The following is an 18039-nucleotide window of genomic DNA, read 5'->3' on the forward strand; positions in this document are numbered from 1 at the left end:
TGTGGACTTTCCCAATAACTGCATTGTTGAGGGCACGGCTAATGTGTGGCGGCTGGGGACCGAGGGACGGCCGCCGCCATCATGTTGTGGAAAGCTTCCGCCTCCACGAGCCTAAAAGGCAACAATTAGAGAAATGTGTGAATTTAGTGTGGCCTGTGGGGTTTTAGCTACGTATTTGCGCTTGCGTTCCAAGGACTGGGGTAGGGACAACTGAACGCTGCACTGAGAACAGGACGTGGACGTGTTTGCTGAAGGTGCTAGTTGAGAGTGTGCAACGACAGGTGCAGGGTGGGAGGCATCTTGGCATGCACCATGGACAGGGGATTGGTATGCACGCACAACAGCGGAACAAGCAGTGGTGTCACCCGCAAACACTGTTTCTTGACCTTGGGGTTCGGCCCACTTAGTCGGGTGCTTTGCTGCCATGTGCCTGATCATGCTGTTGGTGGTCAGGCTGGTAGTTTTTCTACCTCTGCTGATGCTGGTCTGGCAGGTGGTACAAATGGCCTTTTTGGGGTTATCGGCAGAGTCTTTAAAAAACAACCAGACCCGGGAAGACCTAACAGTTGTTCTTGCAACTTCCGTCATGTTGGCGTTACGAGTAACGCTTTCCCGCCTTGTGCCTGCGGCCACCACACTGCTTCTTCCTGCCTGTTGTGCTGCTAAGCCTCCCTTTCCCTGTATGCTGCTGTCCTTGCTTTGCATGTTCCCCTTCCAGGATGGGTTAGTTACTATATCATCCACCACCTCATCTTCACTTTCGTACTCTGGTCCTCCTCCTGACTTTCTGGCAATTGTTTCTCATCATCATCCACCTCTTATGACAGTTTCCCACTGTCGCCTTCGTGTGACCGTGGCGGCTCAAATATTTTGGCATTGCTACCTAAGATCTCCTCTTGCCTCGCTTCAAGTGGACCGAGCAAGAGGCCCGAATCTATAAATGGAAAAGTGAACAGCTCTTCAGAGTGTCCAAGTGTGGGATCAGTTGTCTCCGGGCACTCGGCATGGTGGGAGGAAGGAGGATCAGGGTGAGGAATATGCAGTCCAGATTCATGGCTACTGAGACTTTACCGTGTGGAAGATAGGGTGGTGGTGGTGGCTAAGTGACTGGAAGCATTATCTGCTATAAAACCAATAACCTTTTCACCCTGCTAGGTGTTCAATAGTGGTGTACTGCGGTCCCCTATTAATTGGGACAGGAAGGTCGAGCGAGAAGATGTGGGTTTTTGTTGTGGCACAATTTCAGCTTGCCCACGGCCTCGGCCTCGTCCTCTGCATGCACCATCATCACCATCACGTCCACTTCCCTGACCCTTGCCATGCGCCTTGCCCATTTTAAATGGAGAACAATATTTTCCACGTTCACTACAAATGGTTGGATTTGAACCGCAGTGATATGTGATATATGTGACGGAAAACCACAGTTTTAAATAGCTGGCCTGTAGTTTACTATTTTTCACAGCAACCTCGAGTCAATAACTACACTAACACACTGCAAAAAAATTTTCCACGTTCACTACAAATTTCTGAATTTTTATCGCTGTAATAAGGAAAGAATCTGACTGTATTCTGCTGTGGCAACAAGCAAATGGCGCAGAAAAACGGTGTTCTCTGGATTGCTTTTTAAGCAAACAATCAGGATTAAGAGCAAAAAAATAATTATCCCTGGCCCCTGATACTTGGGGCTATTTCTAGAAATATCTGTAACAGCAGCAGCAGACAGAACTGGAATGAAGCCTCTTGTGCTGTATTATACACTGCAGTCTGCCACATACACTGCCTGCCTGCCTAGCTTTGATATATATATATATATATATACAGTATATATACATATAAATATATATATCGTGCAATACCTAGACTAACAGGAAGTTTAATGGACCCTCTTGCTATATGCTCTGCGGTCTGCCACATACACTGCCCGCCTGCCTAACTCCTGCTATCACCTTCACCACTGAAAATATGCAGCTTGATTAGTCCTCTGAAAGACTATTAGTTCAGATGGATATTTATAGTGTGGTATACCTACACTAACTAAGAAACAAGAAAATCTCTCCCTAGCCCATCAGCAGCAGCTCTCCCTACACTGTCTGTTTCCGGGATAGACTGTGACGAGCATGGCGGCGCCAGGTCTTGTATAGACATGATGAAGCTGCGCGGCCAGCCAATCACTGTAATGCCACAACCAACATGGCTACAGCATTATAGTGTGTGGCAATCAATTCCTGCATATTCATTGGCTCTCTAAAGAGCGCAAAGCAAGCAGAGAGGAGACCCGAGCTCCCGCCGAGCAACCAGGAAATACTCATAGAGCGACGAGCATCTTGAGCAGTGAGAGGCTCAGGCGAGTACCGAGCAGTGGTGAGCACACTCGCTCATCACTACTCATCACTACTAGAGCGGGAAAGAGCGGAGTGTTGGAGGAAGATTAAACAGACAGGGAAACGGATTCCAATAGCAGTTACAACAGTGAAGAGAGTGTTTTAATGGTGCAAGTTGTCAGAACAGAATGAGGACACTTTTGATACTAAATCTGGAAGCCGGCACAGTACTAGGCTTACAACCTGTTAGCGGTGCTCAAGGTGAGGCCGCATATCCCTTATAGGAAGATTCTCAGGTGGGTCGCAGAAGAAGGGGATCTTGTTGGGTCTCAGGACCGGATGAGGACAAACACTGGAAAGGCACATAACCAAGGGTATTTCACTAACTAAAGAACTTCTTAATCTGTATACTGCAGCCGTGTTGTACAGTAAACGTGAGTCTGTTAATCTGGATCTATGGTCTCCTTTCTTATTTGAAGTCGGTTCCGGTCCCTTGGACAATGTAACAGTTAGTACAGAGAATCCTCCAGTGCTGTTAGAACTCTCCTGTTAGGTTTTTTCTAGTTTGCTGGTCACATGACCTTTTTTGCCTATTTAAACCTGCTCCGCCCTTCTGGCCTTGCTGGACTTCATTGTAATTTCAACTCTTAATCTAGCCAGGTGCTTTGTTACCTTACTCCGTCAGTTTAGCTAGGTCTCTTGACCTCTATTCTCTATGTTGTTTTGTCTTTCCTTTTCTGCTACAATTTCTGCTAGGAGGTGTCCATCTTACTCCCAGTCCCTAGTTCTTGTAGGGATCCCTCCCTCACATCTATAGGTCTTCGTACAGACTAGCTGAGGACTTTAGCGGGTCTGATCACAGGATCAGGTTCCCCGTTACATCGTAGGGATTAAGCTTAGTTCTATTGTAGGGACAGATCTCCTGTCTTTCCTTAGTGCTTGTAGCAGATCATAACAATAAGTCCAGCCCAAAAAATTTCTCTACATAAAGACCTCCAGTTTCCATCATGGTGTCGGTTCAGGATTTGGCTCAACGCTTGCAGGGACTCTCTCTGGAGGTGGCCGAGCTCCAACAAAACGTGAGTAGCTGTTCTGGAGAACATTTTGTAGAGCCAAAGGTACGTTTGCCTGATTTATTTTTTGGTGAACAACAAGATTTTTTTCCTTTAAAAATGATTGTTTATTGTATTTTCGTTTAAGACCCAGATCCTCTGGTGATGAATCACAGCGCATAGGGTTCATAATGTCACTTTTGCGCAAGGAACCTCAGGGATGGGCCTTTTCTCTCCAACCTAGTGATCCGTGCTTTAGATCAGTGGATTGTTTTTTTTCTGCTTTGGGGTTGTTGTATCATGATCCTGATAGTGTCTCATCAGCTGAGATGGAATTGAGACATTTGAGGCAGGGATCAGGTAATGTGGAAAATTATTGTACTCACTTCCGTCGGTGGTCTGCTCAGGTGGAGTGGAACGATTCTGCTCTGAAAAGTTTGTTTCTTGCAGGGCTAGGTGAAAGGGTTAAAGATCTGCTGATTGCTTATCCTACACCTGCAAACTTGCAGGAGGCAATGCAATTAGCTATACGGGTGGACAGGAGACTGCGTGCAAGGGTTAATGAGAGTAAATCCTCTGCCATGTCAGCTCCGAGTTCTGAGAGGGTCTGTACTGACATTGGAGAGGATGGAGATTGGGGCGATGTCACCCCACTCTCAGGAAAAAGACCGCAGGTTTTCTGAAGGTTTGTGCTTTTATTGCGGAAAATCTGACCATTTCATTAAGAACTGTGTGCTTCGTATGAACAAAGAAAAAAAAAAGGTCAGTTACGCCCGTATAGCCTGTTTAAATACTAAGGGGGTATTTCTTTCTGCTACTACCGCTGCTCAGGAAGAATTAATTGAATTTCGGGTATTTGTGGATTGTGGTTCTACTCTTAATGTGATTGATGGGGGATTCTTGGAAAAACTTAAATTAAAACCCAAACCTTTGTCACCCCCTAATGCCGTGGTTTCTGTCAATGGTTCTCCCTTGAAATGTGTTACTCACAAGGTTTATGAATTTCCCCTCACTATTAATGGTATTCACCAAGAAAATTTGGATTTGGTGGTATTAAATAATTTGCCTTCTCCAGTAGTTTTGGGTTTGCCCTGGTTAAAATTGCACAATCCTTTACTGGATTGGTCTACCAATGAAATTAAGTCCTGGAGCCCTAAGTGTTATGACAAGTGTTGTAACGGGCGCATTGCTGCTGTGGATAAAGGGGAATTACCTGTACCTATTCAGGATTTTTGGAAAGTTTTTTCTGAGGAGGAGTCGCAAATTTTGCCTCCTCATAGAGACTATGATTGTACCATTGAATTTGTCCCTGGAGCGACTCTCCCTAAAAGTCGTTTATTTAATCTTACTATTCCTGAGAGAAAGGCTTTGGAGGAATACATACAGACGAGCTTGGCCGCCGGTCATATCAGACCCTCTAAGTCACCTGTGGCTGTTGGATTTTTTTTTGTTAAAAAAAAGGACGGCGGTTTACGTCCTTGTCTGGACTTTCGCGAGATTAATAAAATTACTGTACGCAATCCCTACCCACTGCCATTGATTCCTGATTTGTTTAACCAGTTAGTGGGGGCCAAATGGTTCTCTAAAATTGATCTCCGGGGGGCATACAATTTGTTGCGCATGAAGGAGGTTTCCTGATAAGCCTGGGCCTAGGGGATCCGGAGGATCCTCATAGAAGAGGGGGTACTGTTAGAACTCTCCTGTTAGGTTTTTTCTAGTTTGCTGGTCACATGACCTTTTTTGCCTATTTAAACCTGCTCCGCCCTTCTGGCCTTGCTGGACTTCATTGTAATTTCAACTCTTAATCTAGCCAGGTGCTTTGTTACCTTACTCCGTCAGTTTAGCTAGGTCTCTTGACCTCTATTCTCTATGTTGTTTTGTCTTTCCTTTTCTGCTATAATTTCTGCTAGGAGGTGCCCATCTTACTCCCAGTCCCTAGTTCTTGTAGGGATCCCTCCCTCACATCTATAGGTCTTCGTACAGACTAGCTGAGGACTTTAGCGGGTCTGATCACAGGATCAGTTTCCCCGTTACATCGTAGGGATTAAGCTTAGTTCTATTGTAGGGACAGATCTCTTGTCTTTCCTTAGTGCTTGTAGCAGATCATAACAGGTGCAGCACACACTCCTGTCTCAGTCCTTAATAGAAGAGGGGGCACTGGGCGAAGAGAATAGATTTAAGGCCCACAGCATGTCAGTAGTGGCCCTGTGTGCTCCCCTCTTCATAACGATCATCTCGAGCACTGTGACGCTCGAGTGAGTAACAAGCAGTGACGGGCATGCTCGCTCATCACTAATAATAACCCAAATAAATAAAACCATTTTAACAATATTAGTGATAGCTACAGAAAATTGCTCAAATCACTTCAGACATTTAGACCTTAGAGACCCAATACCTTAGCTTTAATTAGAGATGAGTTGATCAGGAAACTTCTAATTCACCTGTTCGCAGGATTTTTCCTGAGAAATTTGATTCAATGATAAGTTATTCTCTGTAAATTTTCAATTAATTATTATGGTCTGGTCTCTCTAAACCCCAATTCTTCACTTTACCCAGAATCACAGATGCTCCATTTGACTTCTCTCCAACATTTCCATCTTTGGTTCTTACCTGCCGAGAACGGCATGAACGCCAACCTGGTGCGGAACTGCCCATCCTCATTCAGAAAATGCTGGGGGTTAAACACTTCAGGAGTTTCCCACTGAGATGGGTCTTGTAGGACTGATGTGAGGAAGGGGACCACAGTCGTTCCCTGATACAAAGAAAGATTAGGTGTTACATGAATGTGTATAGATCATGAAGATCACAATAGACCTAGAATTTCCTAACTATGTACCAATGGTCAGATATAGAGATGAGCGGATCGGTTCACAGGACTCTGGTCTATCGGCCACATCAATAGTCGTGTCTGGCTAATCAAATGCTGTGCCAGGAAGGTCCCAGAAGGTAAGAGACTGTAGAGCCTCCTGTCCAGCGGCCGGAGACTACTGACCTGGTCGATGGAGCAGAGTCTCGCAAATTGATCTATCCATCTCTAGTCAGTAATTATACGTGAACTGCATGACTGTATATAACTAGAATACAGCACAACTTATACAATCGCGATAATGAAATGGGACCATAATCATGTATTCCGAAGGGTTTTCTACAGAAATGTTACAATTCAAAGCAGGAAAAATATATATATCTTTGTACAGTGATAGCCAGTAGATAGAAATACATGAAGATTTGAGAGTCCTCAGTGGTGGATACCTTTTAATGGCTAACTGAAAAGATGGTAACAAATTGCAAGCTTTCGAGACTAAGATCTCTTCATCAGGCATCGAATGGCACAAAATCTGAAGAGTCACATATTTATGAACAACAAGGCAATATGTCTGTGTATTGTTGTGCAGAAATATGTGACTTTTCATATTTTGTGCTATTCCATGCCTGATGAAGAAACCCTAGTAGTCTTGAAAGCTGGCAATTCAAAGCAAAATTACATTAAAACGCCCATGATTGCGGAATGCTGAGTAGAGAAGAGCGAATGTTTCAATATTCGATTCGGATTACAATTGGCAAATTTGCGATATTAGCCGATTTATTTGTCGAATGATCACCGAACGTTATCGAACGCCATAGGATTCAAAAAAAAAAACGCTTACTTAACACCTTAAAACCGGCCCAAAAGCTGCCAAAACACATCAAATTAGGGGTAGACACCTGGAAAGTGCCATCAATTGACCCAGAGTACAAGTGCTATAATTATTATTTCTATTACAGTGACATTTATTCCGTGGTAAGTTACATGTCAAAAGGGGTCATCGACTGGTACAAGAGGAGAGAGGACCCTTCCCGCCAGGGCGCACAAACAATCTACAAGGGATGGGTGAGGATACAGTAGGTCAGGATACAGCTAGTCGTGCAGCAGTATGCTGGAGCGATTGTAGGCTTATCACAAGAAGTGGGTCTTCAGCTTCCTTTTCAAGGTTTGCACAGTAGGCGACAGTCTGATGTGTCGGGGTACAGCAATACACAGTAGCGGAGATGCACGGGACAAATCTTGTATGCGATCGTGACAAGAAGAGATAAGATGTAAGTAGAGAAGGAGATCTTGGAAGGACTGGAATTTGCGTGCAGGTAACTAGAACTGCGAGACTAGGTCACACATGTATGGAGGAGACAGGTTTTCGATGGCTTGGTATGCCAAAGTTAGACTTTTCAACTGGAGTCTCTGGGCAACAGGGAGCCAGCGCAGGGATTGACAGAGGGGAGAAGCCTGGGAATAGCGGGGTGACAGATGGATTAATCGGCCAGCACAGTTTAGGATAGATTGGAGGGGTGCGAGAATGGGTAGAAGGGAGGCCACAGAGCAGGAGCTTGTAGTAGTTGAGGCGGGAGATGATGAGGGCGTGCACTGTTGTTTTTCTACATTCATAGTTGAGGAATGTGTGGATCCCCTAAATACTTTGGAGTTGGAGTCAGCAGCAAGTGAAAAAGGGCTTGGATCTGATGTTTGAAGGACAGATCAGAGTCAAGCTTGCGTGACTAGGGAGAATGGGCAGTCATTCACTTTGATAGATATGTCTGTTGGGGGGGGGGTGAATGAGATGGTGGAAAGATGATGCATTCTGTTTTATCCATGTTAATTTTTACAAATCTAGCAGAGAAGAAAGTTTAAATATAGGACACACATTGAGGGATTCTGGTTAGTAAGGAGGTGACATCAGGTCCAGAGAGGTAGATCTGTATGTCATCAGCATAGAGGTGATACTGAAAGCCGTGAGACCATGAGATGTCCCAGGCGGAAGGTGTAGATGGAGAAGAGCCTGGGTCCTACAACTGAACCTTAGGGGACACCGACACATAGGGGGTGAAATAAGGAGGTGGTGTGTGAGTGGGAGACACTGAATGTCCTGTTGAATAGGCATGAAAAGATCCAAGACAGGGCCAAGTCTGTGATGCCGAGAGATGAGAGTCTGTAGCAATAGGGTATGGTCTACTGTGTCAAAGGCAGATTACAGGTCTAGGAGGAGAAAGACAGAGTAGTAGTGGCTTGGATTTGGCAGTTAGTAGGTTGTTAGTGATTTTAGTCAGGGCAGTTTCAGTGGAATGGTGAGGTCGGAAGCGTGTTTGTAAGCAGTCATAGAGGGAGCAAGAGGAGAGGTGGGAGGACAGTTCAAAATATAAGTGTTGATCCAGTAGTTTGGAGGCATAGGGAACAAGTGAGATGGGACGATATAGCTAAACATAGGATGGGTCAAGGGAGGGGTTTTGGAGGATGGGTGTGATAGAGGCATGTTTGAATCATGAGGGGAAGAAGCCAGTTGTTAGTGACAGGTAGAAGAGGAGGGTTAGGCTTGGAATGAAAACTGTGGTATGGTTTGGAATGAGGTGGGATGGTATTAGGTAAAGTTCACAGGCGGTGAGATGTGATTTGGAGAGTAAAGAAGATCTTCCGTGATGGAGGAGAAACTGGTTTTGGAGGAGGAGAGTTGAGTCGTTATGAGAGTGAAGGGGCTGTTGGGACTTTAAGCTAAAGCTTTGCCTTATGTTGTCAATCTTCTGCTTGAAGAAAGAGGCTAAGTCTTCAGCTGAGATGAGAGGAGAGGAGAGGGAGGGGGAGCTGGTGGACATGGGAGGGACTTGAAAGTACTGAATAGCTGGTTAGAGTTGTGAAACACATATGATATGAAAGATGAGAAGAAGGTTTGTTTTGCGGCAGTGAGAAATTGAGCAGCATTTTGAAAACTTCTGTTACTGGACTCCACTCCCTTTCTTTGGCAGTCGCACAGCTGTACGCCTTGTAGATGAGGGGAAGGAAGAAGATATGCTGCAGTAGACAAGCCCTGCATTAGTGGCCTCTGCTCATCTTCCTCCACATTAACATCGCACACAGTACAGTCCTTAGAGGTGGCACCCCAATTACCCTTGTTTTCACCCACGTCACATCTCTCCAACCGACCAACTGACTGTGGAGAAGAACAGATGGGCGAGTCTGCAGAGCCGTTCACACATTCTATTCCTGGGTATCAGATGTCTGATAAAAAAGCTTCAAAGACTCAAGAGGGAGAAAGTGTGGCGCCCCTGAGGGTACAGTCACCACAGAGGTACTGCACCTCACCCAGAGGTGTGGTGCCTCCTTCTCTCAGGTAAGGAGGGAGTGCAGCCCGGAACCCCAACACCGGCATTCAACACTACACTGCTCCAGACCGGCTGGAAGGGCAAGATGCACTTTGTTTTCCGCTGAGCCTTGTCCCTGGTTGTAGTCGGGGGAACCAAAGGTACAGGGAACCAGTAGTGAGTGTGGGTGGAGGAAGTAGAGTAGGGGAGCACAATTGTAGGAGATATATAAAGGGAAGCCATTTTAGGGTGGCAGAACAGTTTAGTCAGTGAGAACAGTCAGGGAGCAGAATCTCGTTAGGCGCTCTGCTCCACAAGTGGGACCTAGTGAGAGAGGCCCAGGTGGGGAGCAGAGGAGGAACGCTCCGTTCTATAGAAGGGATCCCAGGGGGTATGGTGAGTGCAGGACGGCACCCGTATGCCCCGAATCTGCCAGGTGTCAGAGGGATCAGGCCACAAGAAGGGGACCGGCCCCTGGACCAGCCGTGTTACTCCAGGTCTTGGCTGGAAAAACCGGAGGCTTCTGACTTTTATGGTGCAGTTGCCACAGCCTCATCTTAGTCACCGTGAGGGTCAAGTAGGTCCGGGAACTCCAGGTTGCCCAGAGGGACTTCAGATCACCCGATCGGGACTGTGAGTGGGGAAGCGCAGGGCAGGAGGGAGAAGACCCAGCGTGAGAAGTCGGTCTAGTAAGGAACATAAAGAACGCGGGGTTCCGTCAAGCACACCTGATACATCTGAGGAAGAGCTGAACCCCTGGTCTAGTGAACGCAGCGTGACGTGGGAGGCTGACACCCGTACAGTGTACCTGTGGAACTTACATAAGAACTGTGAGTAAAAACTCGGATGACTGCACTGCACTGCCTCCGTCAATTATTTCAGCTGTGCCATCTCTCCCTCTGCACTTCAAGTACCAGCATCACCACCCACCAAACTCCACACTGCCCCGGGGGCCCGCTCCACCTGTGGGGAGCAGAAACACCTCAGCTGCCACCCCATCACCCCCCCGGAGGTCTGCAGCAGCGCTGGTAAACCTTACCAGGTACCACAGGTGGCGTCACAAACTATTTACTTTACTTATTTATTTTATCCAAGTTCAATCCCCTTTTTCAAGAGTGACCCGAGGGTACGGGCCCGGGAGCCGACCACCGCGACATCCCCAAACCAGACAAAGGCCCGGGTACCGAGTCATCCCCATCCCCTGGGCGCGTCAAAAGCATGTGTAGCGATGCCCAAAATTTTTTTTGGTTGATCCGGGCCAGGACGAAGTAGGGTCCGAGAAGAATCCAAACCCTCGTCACAAGACGATAACCCCTGGGGGTGGACATGGATGGGTTGGAGAAAGAAATAAATACACACCAGAATATGGAGAACTAAACTAATATACAACAGGGGTTGGAGAACTAAACTACTAAACAGCTAAGGTTGGAGAAAGAAACAAATACATACCAGAACATGGGGAACTAAACTCATAAAAATCAGGGGTTGGAGAACTAAACTAATAAGACAACAGGGGTTCGAGAACTAAACTACTAAACAGCTAAGGTTGGAGAATGAAACAAATACACACCAGAACATGGGGAACCTTAACTAATAAGACAACAGGGGTTGGAAAACTAACCTACTAAACAGCTTGGGTTGGAGAACTAAACTAATAAGACAACAGTGGTTGGAAAACTAACCTACTAAAAAGCTAGGGTTGGAGAACTAAACCACTACACACCAGGGGATGGAGAACTAAACCAGTAGACACCAAAGTGTCACTACACAGCAATTGTTGGAACCCCCAAGGTTTTCGGGACAAACCTCTGTATCTAACACTTCCTCCAGTGCTTCTGCATCCTCCACCTCCTCTAGGGCCTCCACCTGCGCCCTCAACCTCTGTCTTACTGAGAAACAAGTTCCAACAGGGCAGAGAGAATCCCCCCACCTCCATACTGCGCAGTCAAGTTTCACCACTATCAGGCAGTGTTAAAATTATTATGCCTTGGAGATTGCAGTCATGCAGGTGAAGAGTTGTCGGCAGCTCTCCAGGCCAAGTTTGAGCAATAGCTGTCTTCACTGAAACTGGAGCAATGAAAAGCCGTGTGCGATAATGGTGCAAACCTGGTGGCGGCTCTACGCCGGGGCAAACTCAGACACGTGCCTTGCATGGCTCGCATCCTCAACCTGATGGTACAGCAATTTCTCCGCTAATATTCCGGCCTGAGTGTGCTGCAGCAGAAACCATGGTTCTCACTTAAAACTATAAAAATGAGCAGGATCTTTAGTATGAAAGCCAGACTACTAGACAATGGGCAAATGCCTTCAGGATGATAGAGGCCACCATCTCCTTAGCTTACTGGTACTTTTCTGTGGGAATGAGCTTGTCTCTAACCAGCCAGGAATATCCAGTGAATAGCACGCCACGGTTTAGTATTAGCACCCAGTACCAGAAGTAAAGCCATCCACAATTTCCATACCTCTGGAATTTTATTTGGTAGACTGGCTGAGCAAACATTAGTTTCTCACAAAGGAGCTGAAGACACTGAGTGGCAGTAGGTACAAGTTTCTCCAGCATTACCTGTTTGTTATTGTTGGATATCAGAGGAAGAACATAATTTGGCTTTGCCAAGGTGCCATATTGCATCTTAAGTCTTATAGACCCTGCACTTGCGGCCTTACATTCTACAGGATGGTGGGGAAGGAGACAGTATGTCGTTGAGTTGCATTAGCTCCGGTGGTGTTAAGGTGAGGTGGCAGCGAGACAATGGTAGGCTGTAGGCTGTCTTGAAGAGATGGGTTTTCAGATTGTGTCTTAAGAATCCGAATGTGGTGGCTAATCGGACGTGTTGAGGCACAGAATTCCAGAGGATGGGGGATATTTGGAAGAAGTATTGGAGGTGATTGGGTGAGCAACAAATAAGTGTGGAAAGAATGAGGTCTTGGGAGGACCGAAGATTACGGAAGGCAATATATCAGGAGATTAGGTCAGGGATGTATGGAAAGGAAAGGTTAGGGATGGCTTTTTATGTCAGTATTAGTAGTTTGAACTGGATACGCTAGTAGTCAGTGAAGGGATCTCATAGATTGCAATCTTATGGTTTGCTGGAGCCATTCCACGGTAAAAAAGAAGCTATAGAGTGTCCGCGAACCTTCCCACGCACTTTTCTTAGCCAGGGATGCTTCTCCGCAGGGTTGGACTGGCCCAAGAGAACCGGAGACTCCTCCAGTGGGCTCTGCCTTCTCCATCAGGAGAGTTCATAGCGCAAACCTTGCAGGTTGTGATGATGATGAGGCCATCCATCTCCTTAGTTTTCTATTACTTGGAATGCAAGCGCTAGTATGCAGGCAGCCACCCACCCACCCACAGGCCGCAATACTAAACTGCCACATTTCTGGACAGCTGCTTGTGGTTGAAATGTTGCCTGTTGGGCTCTTAGAGGTGGAAGCTTTTCACAACCTCATGGCGGCGGCTTGGTCTCCATACTATTTCTTTAGGTGTCGTCCCCGCCTCCCACAAGCATGGGTCCCAGAACATTACCCGTGCTCACCCCAGTGCACTTAGTGGGAAGGACCGCCTAACCACAAACACATGGACAAGTGAATGTGGCTAAGTACGGTACATTCCACTGGAGCCAGGCCACAGCAAAAAAGCTGCCATAGAGTATCCAGGAACCTTCCCACACACTTTTCTTAGCCAAGGATGTTTATCGGCAGTGTTGGACTGACCCACCAGAGAACCAGAGAATCCTCCAGTGGGTCCTGTCTTCTCCTTCTTGAAAGTTCATAGCACAAACCTTGAAGCTGCTATGGGGCTCTTTATTGGGGGGAGAAAGGTGGTTCCTCACAACCAAATCCTCTGTTGGGACCAATGTTCTTCACTCTGACACTGACTCTCGGTGAGAGTTGTATTTCACCACAGCCATATTCTTTAGCTCGGTGAAAGGACTGACATAGAGGGAAACCATATCTACTCCGACTGTCATTTCTCCCAGGAAGTCCTCTAATGCTTTTCTGCTATGCTCTTAGCAGATCCCAACACTGAACAACACTTATCCTTAGTGCAGGTTTTTAAAGGACCTGTGGCAAGAGCCACTGGAAAACCCGGGATGGAGGGAGGAGGCCGCCCCACTGCCTTCCTGTAGCCTCCTTCAAGAAATGAAGGCCCTGCCGGGTTTTACTAATCTGCCTTAGCCAGTTGTGTCTGTGACTGCAATGCACTCCAATGGATTTAATAGGTCTCTGTACACATTCTGGGGGATATATAACGTCCCTCGTATATGATCCCAGTCACTGCCTCACACCACATTTAAAAAAATGAGGGTCTAAACCCACCAAAGTGGCATCAATTTCACCAGAGCAGAAGTAGTTTAATGGAGAAAGAAACCTCTTCCACTACAGCCAACCCAATTTATGGAGACACAATCAGGATTCCCCACGTTTCCAAAAATTAGTGCCAGACACCAGCAAAGAGGCATCAATTTCAGTACAGTAGAAATTGTACAATTATGAACGACACCTCTTTTCCTATAGCAAACCCAGTAGATGGAAACCCTATCAGGATTCCCCACATTTCCAAAAATTACTGGCAGACACCGGCAAAGTGGCATCAACTTCACTACAGTAGAAATTGAAGAATTAGGAAGGACACGTCTTCCCCTAAAGCCAACCCAGTAGATGGAGATTCAATCAGAAGTGTTTACATTTACCTAAATTAGGGCCTAACACCACCAAAGTGCAATCAATTTCTCCAGAGTAGAAGTAGCTTAATGGAGACAGAAACCTCTTCCACTACAGCCAAACCCAATAGATGGAGACCCAATTAGGATTCTCCACATTTCCAAAAATTAGTGGCAGAAACCAGCAAAGTAGGCTCAATTTTACTAGAGTTTAAGTAGTGTAATGGGGACCAACAACTCTTCCACTGCAGCCAACCCAGCAGATGGAGACCCACTCAGTAGTCTTCAAATTTAAAAAAATTAGGGCCTGACACCACCATTTTCGTGGCCTACAGATTGGAGATGGTGGAGTTCAACCTCTTAGCTTTGTCATGTGTAGTAGTAAATAATCTTTTACGTGACCAGAACTGCGAGACTGATGGCTGGCTGCAGTGTTGAGAGAGGGCGGAGTATGGTGAAATGGACAAACTGCTGGACCATGAGTGAGGTGCAAGTGGAGATGTTATGGTGGATTGAGAAACATGTGGTGTGCTCAGTGAAACAAACACAGCAAGCGTCTCCGCTTCTGTTACAGCTGACGGGCTCTCACTCAGCCTGACTCTAGCGAGTATACAACCATAGATTCTGCGGTCGGAGACCTGAGTGACAATACTTGCCATGGTAGCAGAGGAGGAGGAAGAAGCAGCAGATGCGTTTGAAGAAGCAGCTGATGGTTGTTTATTTAAAACCAATTTTGAATTAATCATGTTTGTGTACCCCTTGTGGAGAACAATATCTGCACCAAATAATTAATTTCACTACAGTATAACTATACAAATAGATGGAGACCAAAAGCTCTTCCACTATGACAAACCAAGGAGATGGAGACCTAACCAGGAGTGTTCACATTTCCCTAAATTAGGGCTTAACACCAACAAAGTGGCATCAATTTAACTATGGTAGAAGTAGTTTAATGGAGACAGAAACCTCGTTCACTACAGCCAAACCCAATAGATGGAGACCCAATAAGGATTCCCCACATTTCCAAAAATTACTGGCAGACACCAAAAAAGTGACATCAATTTCAGTAAAGTAGAAATTGTACAATTAGGAACAACACCTCTTCCCCTACAGCCAACCCAGTAGATGGAGACCCCACATTTCCAAAAATTACTGGCAGACACTAGCAAAGTGGCATCAATTTCACCAGAATAGAAGTAGTTTAATGAGGACCAAAACCTCCTCCACTACAGCCAAACCAAATAGATGGAGACACAATCAGGAGTGTTCACATTTTAAAAAATGAGGGCCTAAAACCACCAAAGTGGCATGAATTTCACTAGAGTTTAAGTAGTATAATGGGGACCGACACAGATTCCACTACAGCCAACCCAATAGATGGAGACCCAATAAGGATTCTCCACATTTCCAAAAATTAGTGTCAGACACTAGCAAAGTGGCATTAATTTCATTACAGTAGAAATTGTAGAATTTGGAACCAAAACCTCTTCCACTACAGACAATCCAGCTGATGGAGACTCAATCAGGAGTGCACCATCTTCTCCAGTCGTTCACCACATGTCAGACTTGTACTCTGCTGTGCTGGTGCATGAGCTGGTCTAAAAAATGTGTGAAAGGACTCACAGAAATTGTTTCTTCCACTTACACTACTGCTGCTGCTAATATTTTGGCGTTGACGAATTGACGTGCCAGAGTTTGGAAGTGTAGAGCTGCGATGAACTCTGTGTGCCTCACTGCTGCCTTGGGGAAAACCTATGTTATGGCTGTGTAAAAGCGTGTTTCGATGCTCCAGCATTCGTGGGTCCCTTTCCAGGGCGGGAAGGATCTGATAAAATTTGCTCTTATAACGTGGATCTAACAGAGTGGCAACCCAGTTGTCAGCACTATTTTGAATCATAGCTATACGGGGACCATGTTGCACATAGTGCAGCAAGAATGCACTCATATGTTGGGCGCTTTCCTGAGTCTTAAGCCCATGCGGTGCTGGTAGCTGGGTAATTCTGATGCTTGTTTCCTCTGTCCCCTCCCGCCAAACATGAACAGAGATAGGATGATTATCCTCTTCATGTTCTGACTGTTGCTCGCCCATCACCTCTTCCTCTTCCATTTGTTCCTCATCTTCACTAACACCTTCACTAACAGTTTTTCTGGTATCGCCAACCCGCCTCGATCGCAGTAAACCACCCTCCCTTGGCAACCTGAGATGTCGCCTAGTGTATGACGTTAGTAACAGAAGAAAGTATTTTTTAGCATGGATGAGGACTGTATAACATACGAGATACTCTTCAAACTAATTCAAACTGAGATATCCCCTGCTGTATAACATTAGGAATCGAAGAAAGTATTTTTTGACTGTGGATGAGGCTTGTATAACATAGAATATATGCTCCAAGTTATTTCAAACTCACATCTAGCCTGCTGTATCATGTTAGTCACAGTAAAAAATAGATTTATTTACTCTGCATAAGCTCTGCATACAGCTGAATTTCACCGCCACTAAAATAATATGTGGCTTTTGTGACACTAAAATAGTATGTGGCTTTTGTGACACCAAAAAATCTTTGGTTGACTATGACTAGCAACAGAAAAAATATTTTTTTTACTCTGAAAACAGTTGATTTTCACCACCACTAAAAGCACTAGGTGGCTTATAGCAGAGTGTAACATGTCTGTGACACAAAAAAAATCTTTGGTGGACTGTGGCTAGCAACAGCAAAGAAATATTTGTTTTACTGTGCATAAAACTGAAGTTCATCCACCAAAAAAATGAGAATCTGGGCTAACACAGCTTGCACTAAAATATTAGCAAATGAAAAAAAAAGTTTTTTGTGCTCTGCACTCAGAAGCTCTGCACTGACAAGCTCTGCACAGCACTGTTCTATGGCATGGGCCCTGCTCTTTGTGTGAGAATCTCAGTAATTGCACAAAAACAAAAAAAAAGGCTGCAAGGTCAATTGGAGCGGTGGACAAGGCAGAGCAGAGTGAAACCACTGGTGCGGTGAGCAAGCAGAGCAGAGCAGAGCGAAACCGCAGGTGCGGTGGACAAGGCAGAGCAGAGAGGAAACGCCAGAGAGGTGGACAAGGCAGAGCAGAGATGAACCGCTGGTGCGATGAGCAAGCACAGCACAGCGAAACCGCAGGTGCGGTGAACAAGGCAGAGCAGAGCGAAACCGCCGGAGCAGTGGACAAGGCAGAGCAGAGAGGAACCGCCGGAGCGGTGGGCAAGGCAAAGCAGAGAAAAACCGCTGGTGCGGTGAGAAAGCAGAGCAGAACAGGGCTGAAGGTGCTGGTAGAGAAGACAGGGCTCTGTTCACATGGAACAGACTGGAAAATACAGGAAGATGGTTAGAACACAGGAGGTAGATACAGAGGAAGGGAAAAGGGACAAGCAGAACCAGATACACACAAGGTACTTCCAATTAAGTAGCGAGTGGACTCTAAACTCACAAACAGAAGTACAGAGACAACGAGTTGGAGTTAGGTGCTGTTAGAACCTTGCTCTTAGGTTTTTTTTCCTTTGCTGGTCACATGACCTTGTTGGCCTATTTAATCCTGCTCCGCCCTTCTGGCTTTGCTGGACTTCATTGTTTAACTACTTTCTAGCTAGCCTGTGCTCTGTATCTAACTCTGTTAGTTTGCTTGGTCTACGGACCTCTTTGTTCTATATATTTTGTTTGTTCGTCTGTCTGCTACTATTTCTGTTAGGAGGTGTCCCATTTTCCTCCCAGTCCTTAGTACTTGTAGGGATTCCTTCCCCACATCTATATGTCTCCGTACAGACTAGCTTAGGACTTTAGCAGGTCTGATCGCAGGATCAGGTCCCCTGTTACATCGTAGGGATTAAGCTGAGTTCTATCGTAGGGACAGATCTCCTCTCTTTCCTTAGCTCGGGTAGCAGAA

The 18039-nt window shown here is 45.9% G+C and overlaps 1 protein-coding gene across 1 annotated transcript in view; it reads right to left on the reverse strand.

The window, feature by feature from the left end:
- Positions 1-18039, reverse strand: part of LOC141266088 (cytochrome P450 2C20-like) — a 326499-nt gene that overhangs the window by 20011 nt on the left and 288449 nt on the right. Inside the window, exon 9 of the mRNA XM_073679996.1 lies at positions 5984-6125. Coding sequence (XP_073536097.1) covers positions 5984-6125 — 142 coding nt within the window. The remainder of the gene's footprint in view (positions 1-5983; positions 6126-18039) is intronic.

This window comes from Phyllobates terribilis, unplaced genomic scaffold (genome assembly GCF_046119375.1).
Source record: "Phyllobates terribilis strain yellow unplaced genomic scaffold, ASM4611937v1 Scaffold_4__5_contigs__length_816908805, whole genome shotgun sequence".
Lineage (NCBI taxonomy): Eukaryota > Metazoa > Chordata > Amphibia > Anura > Dendrobatidae > Phyllobates > Phyllobates terribilis.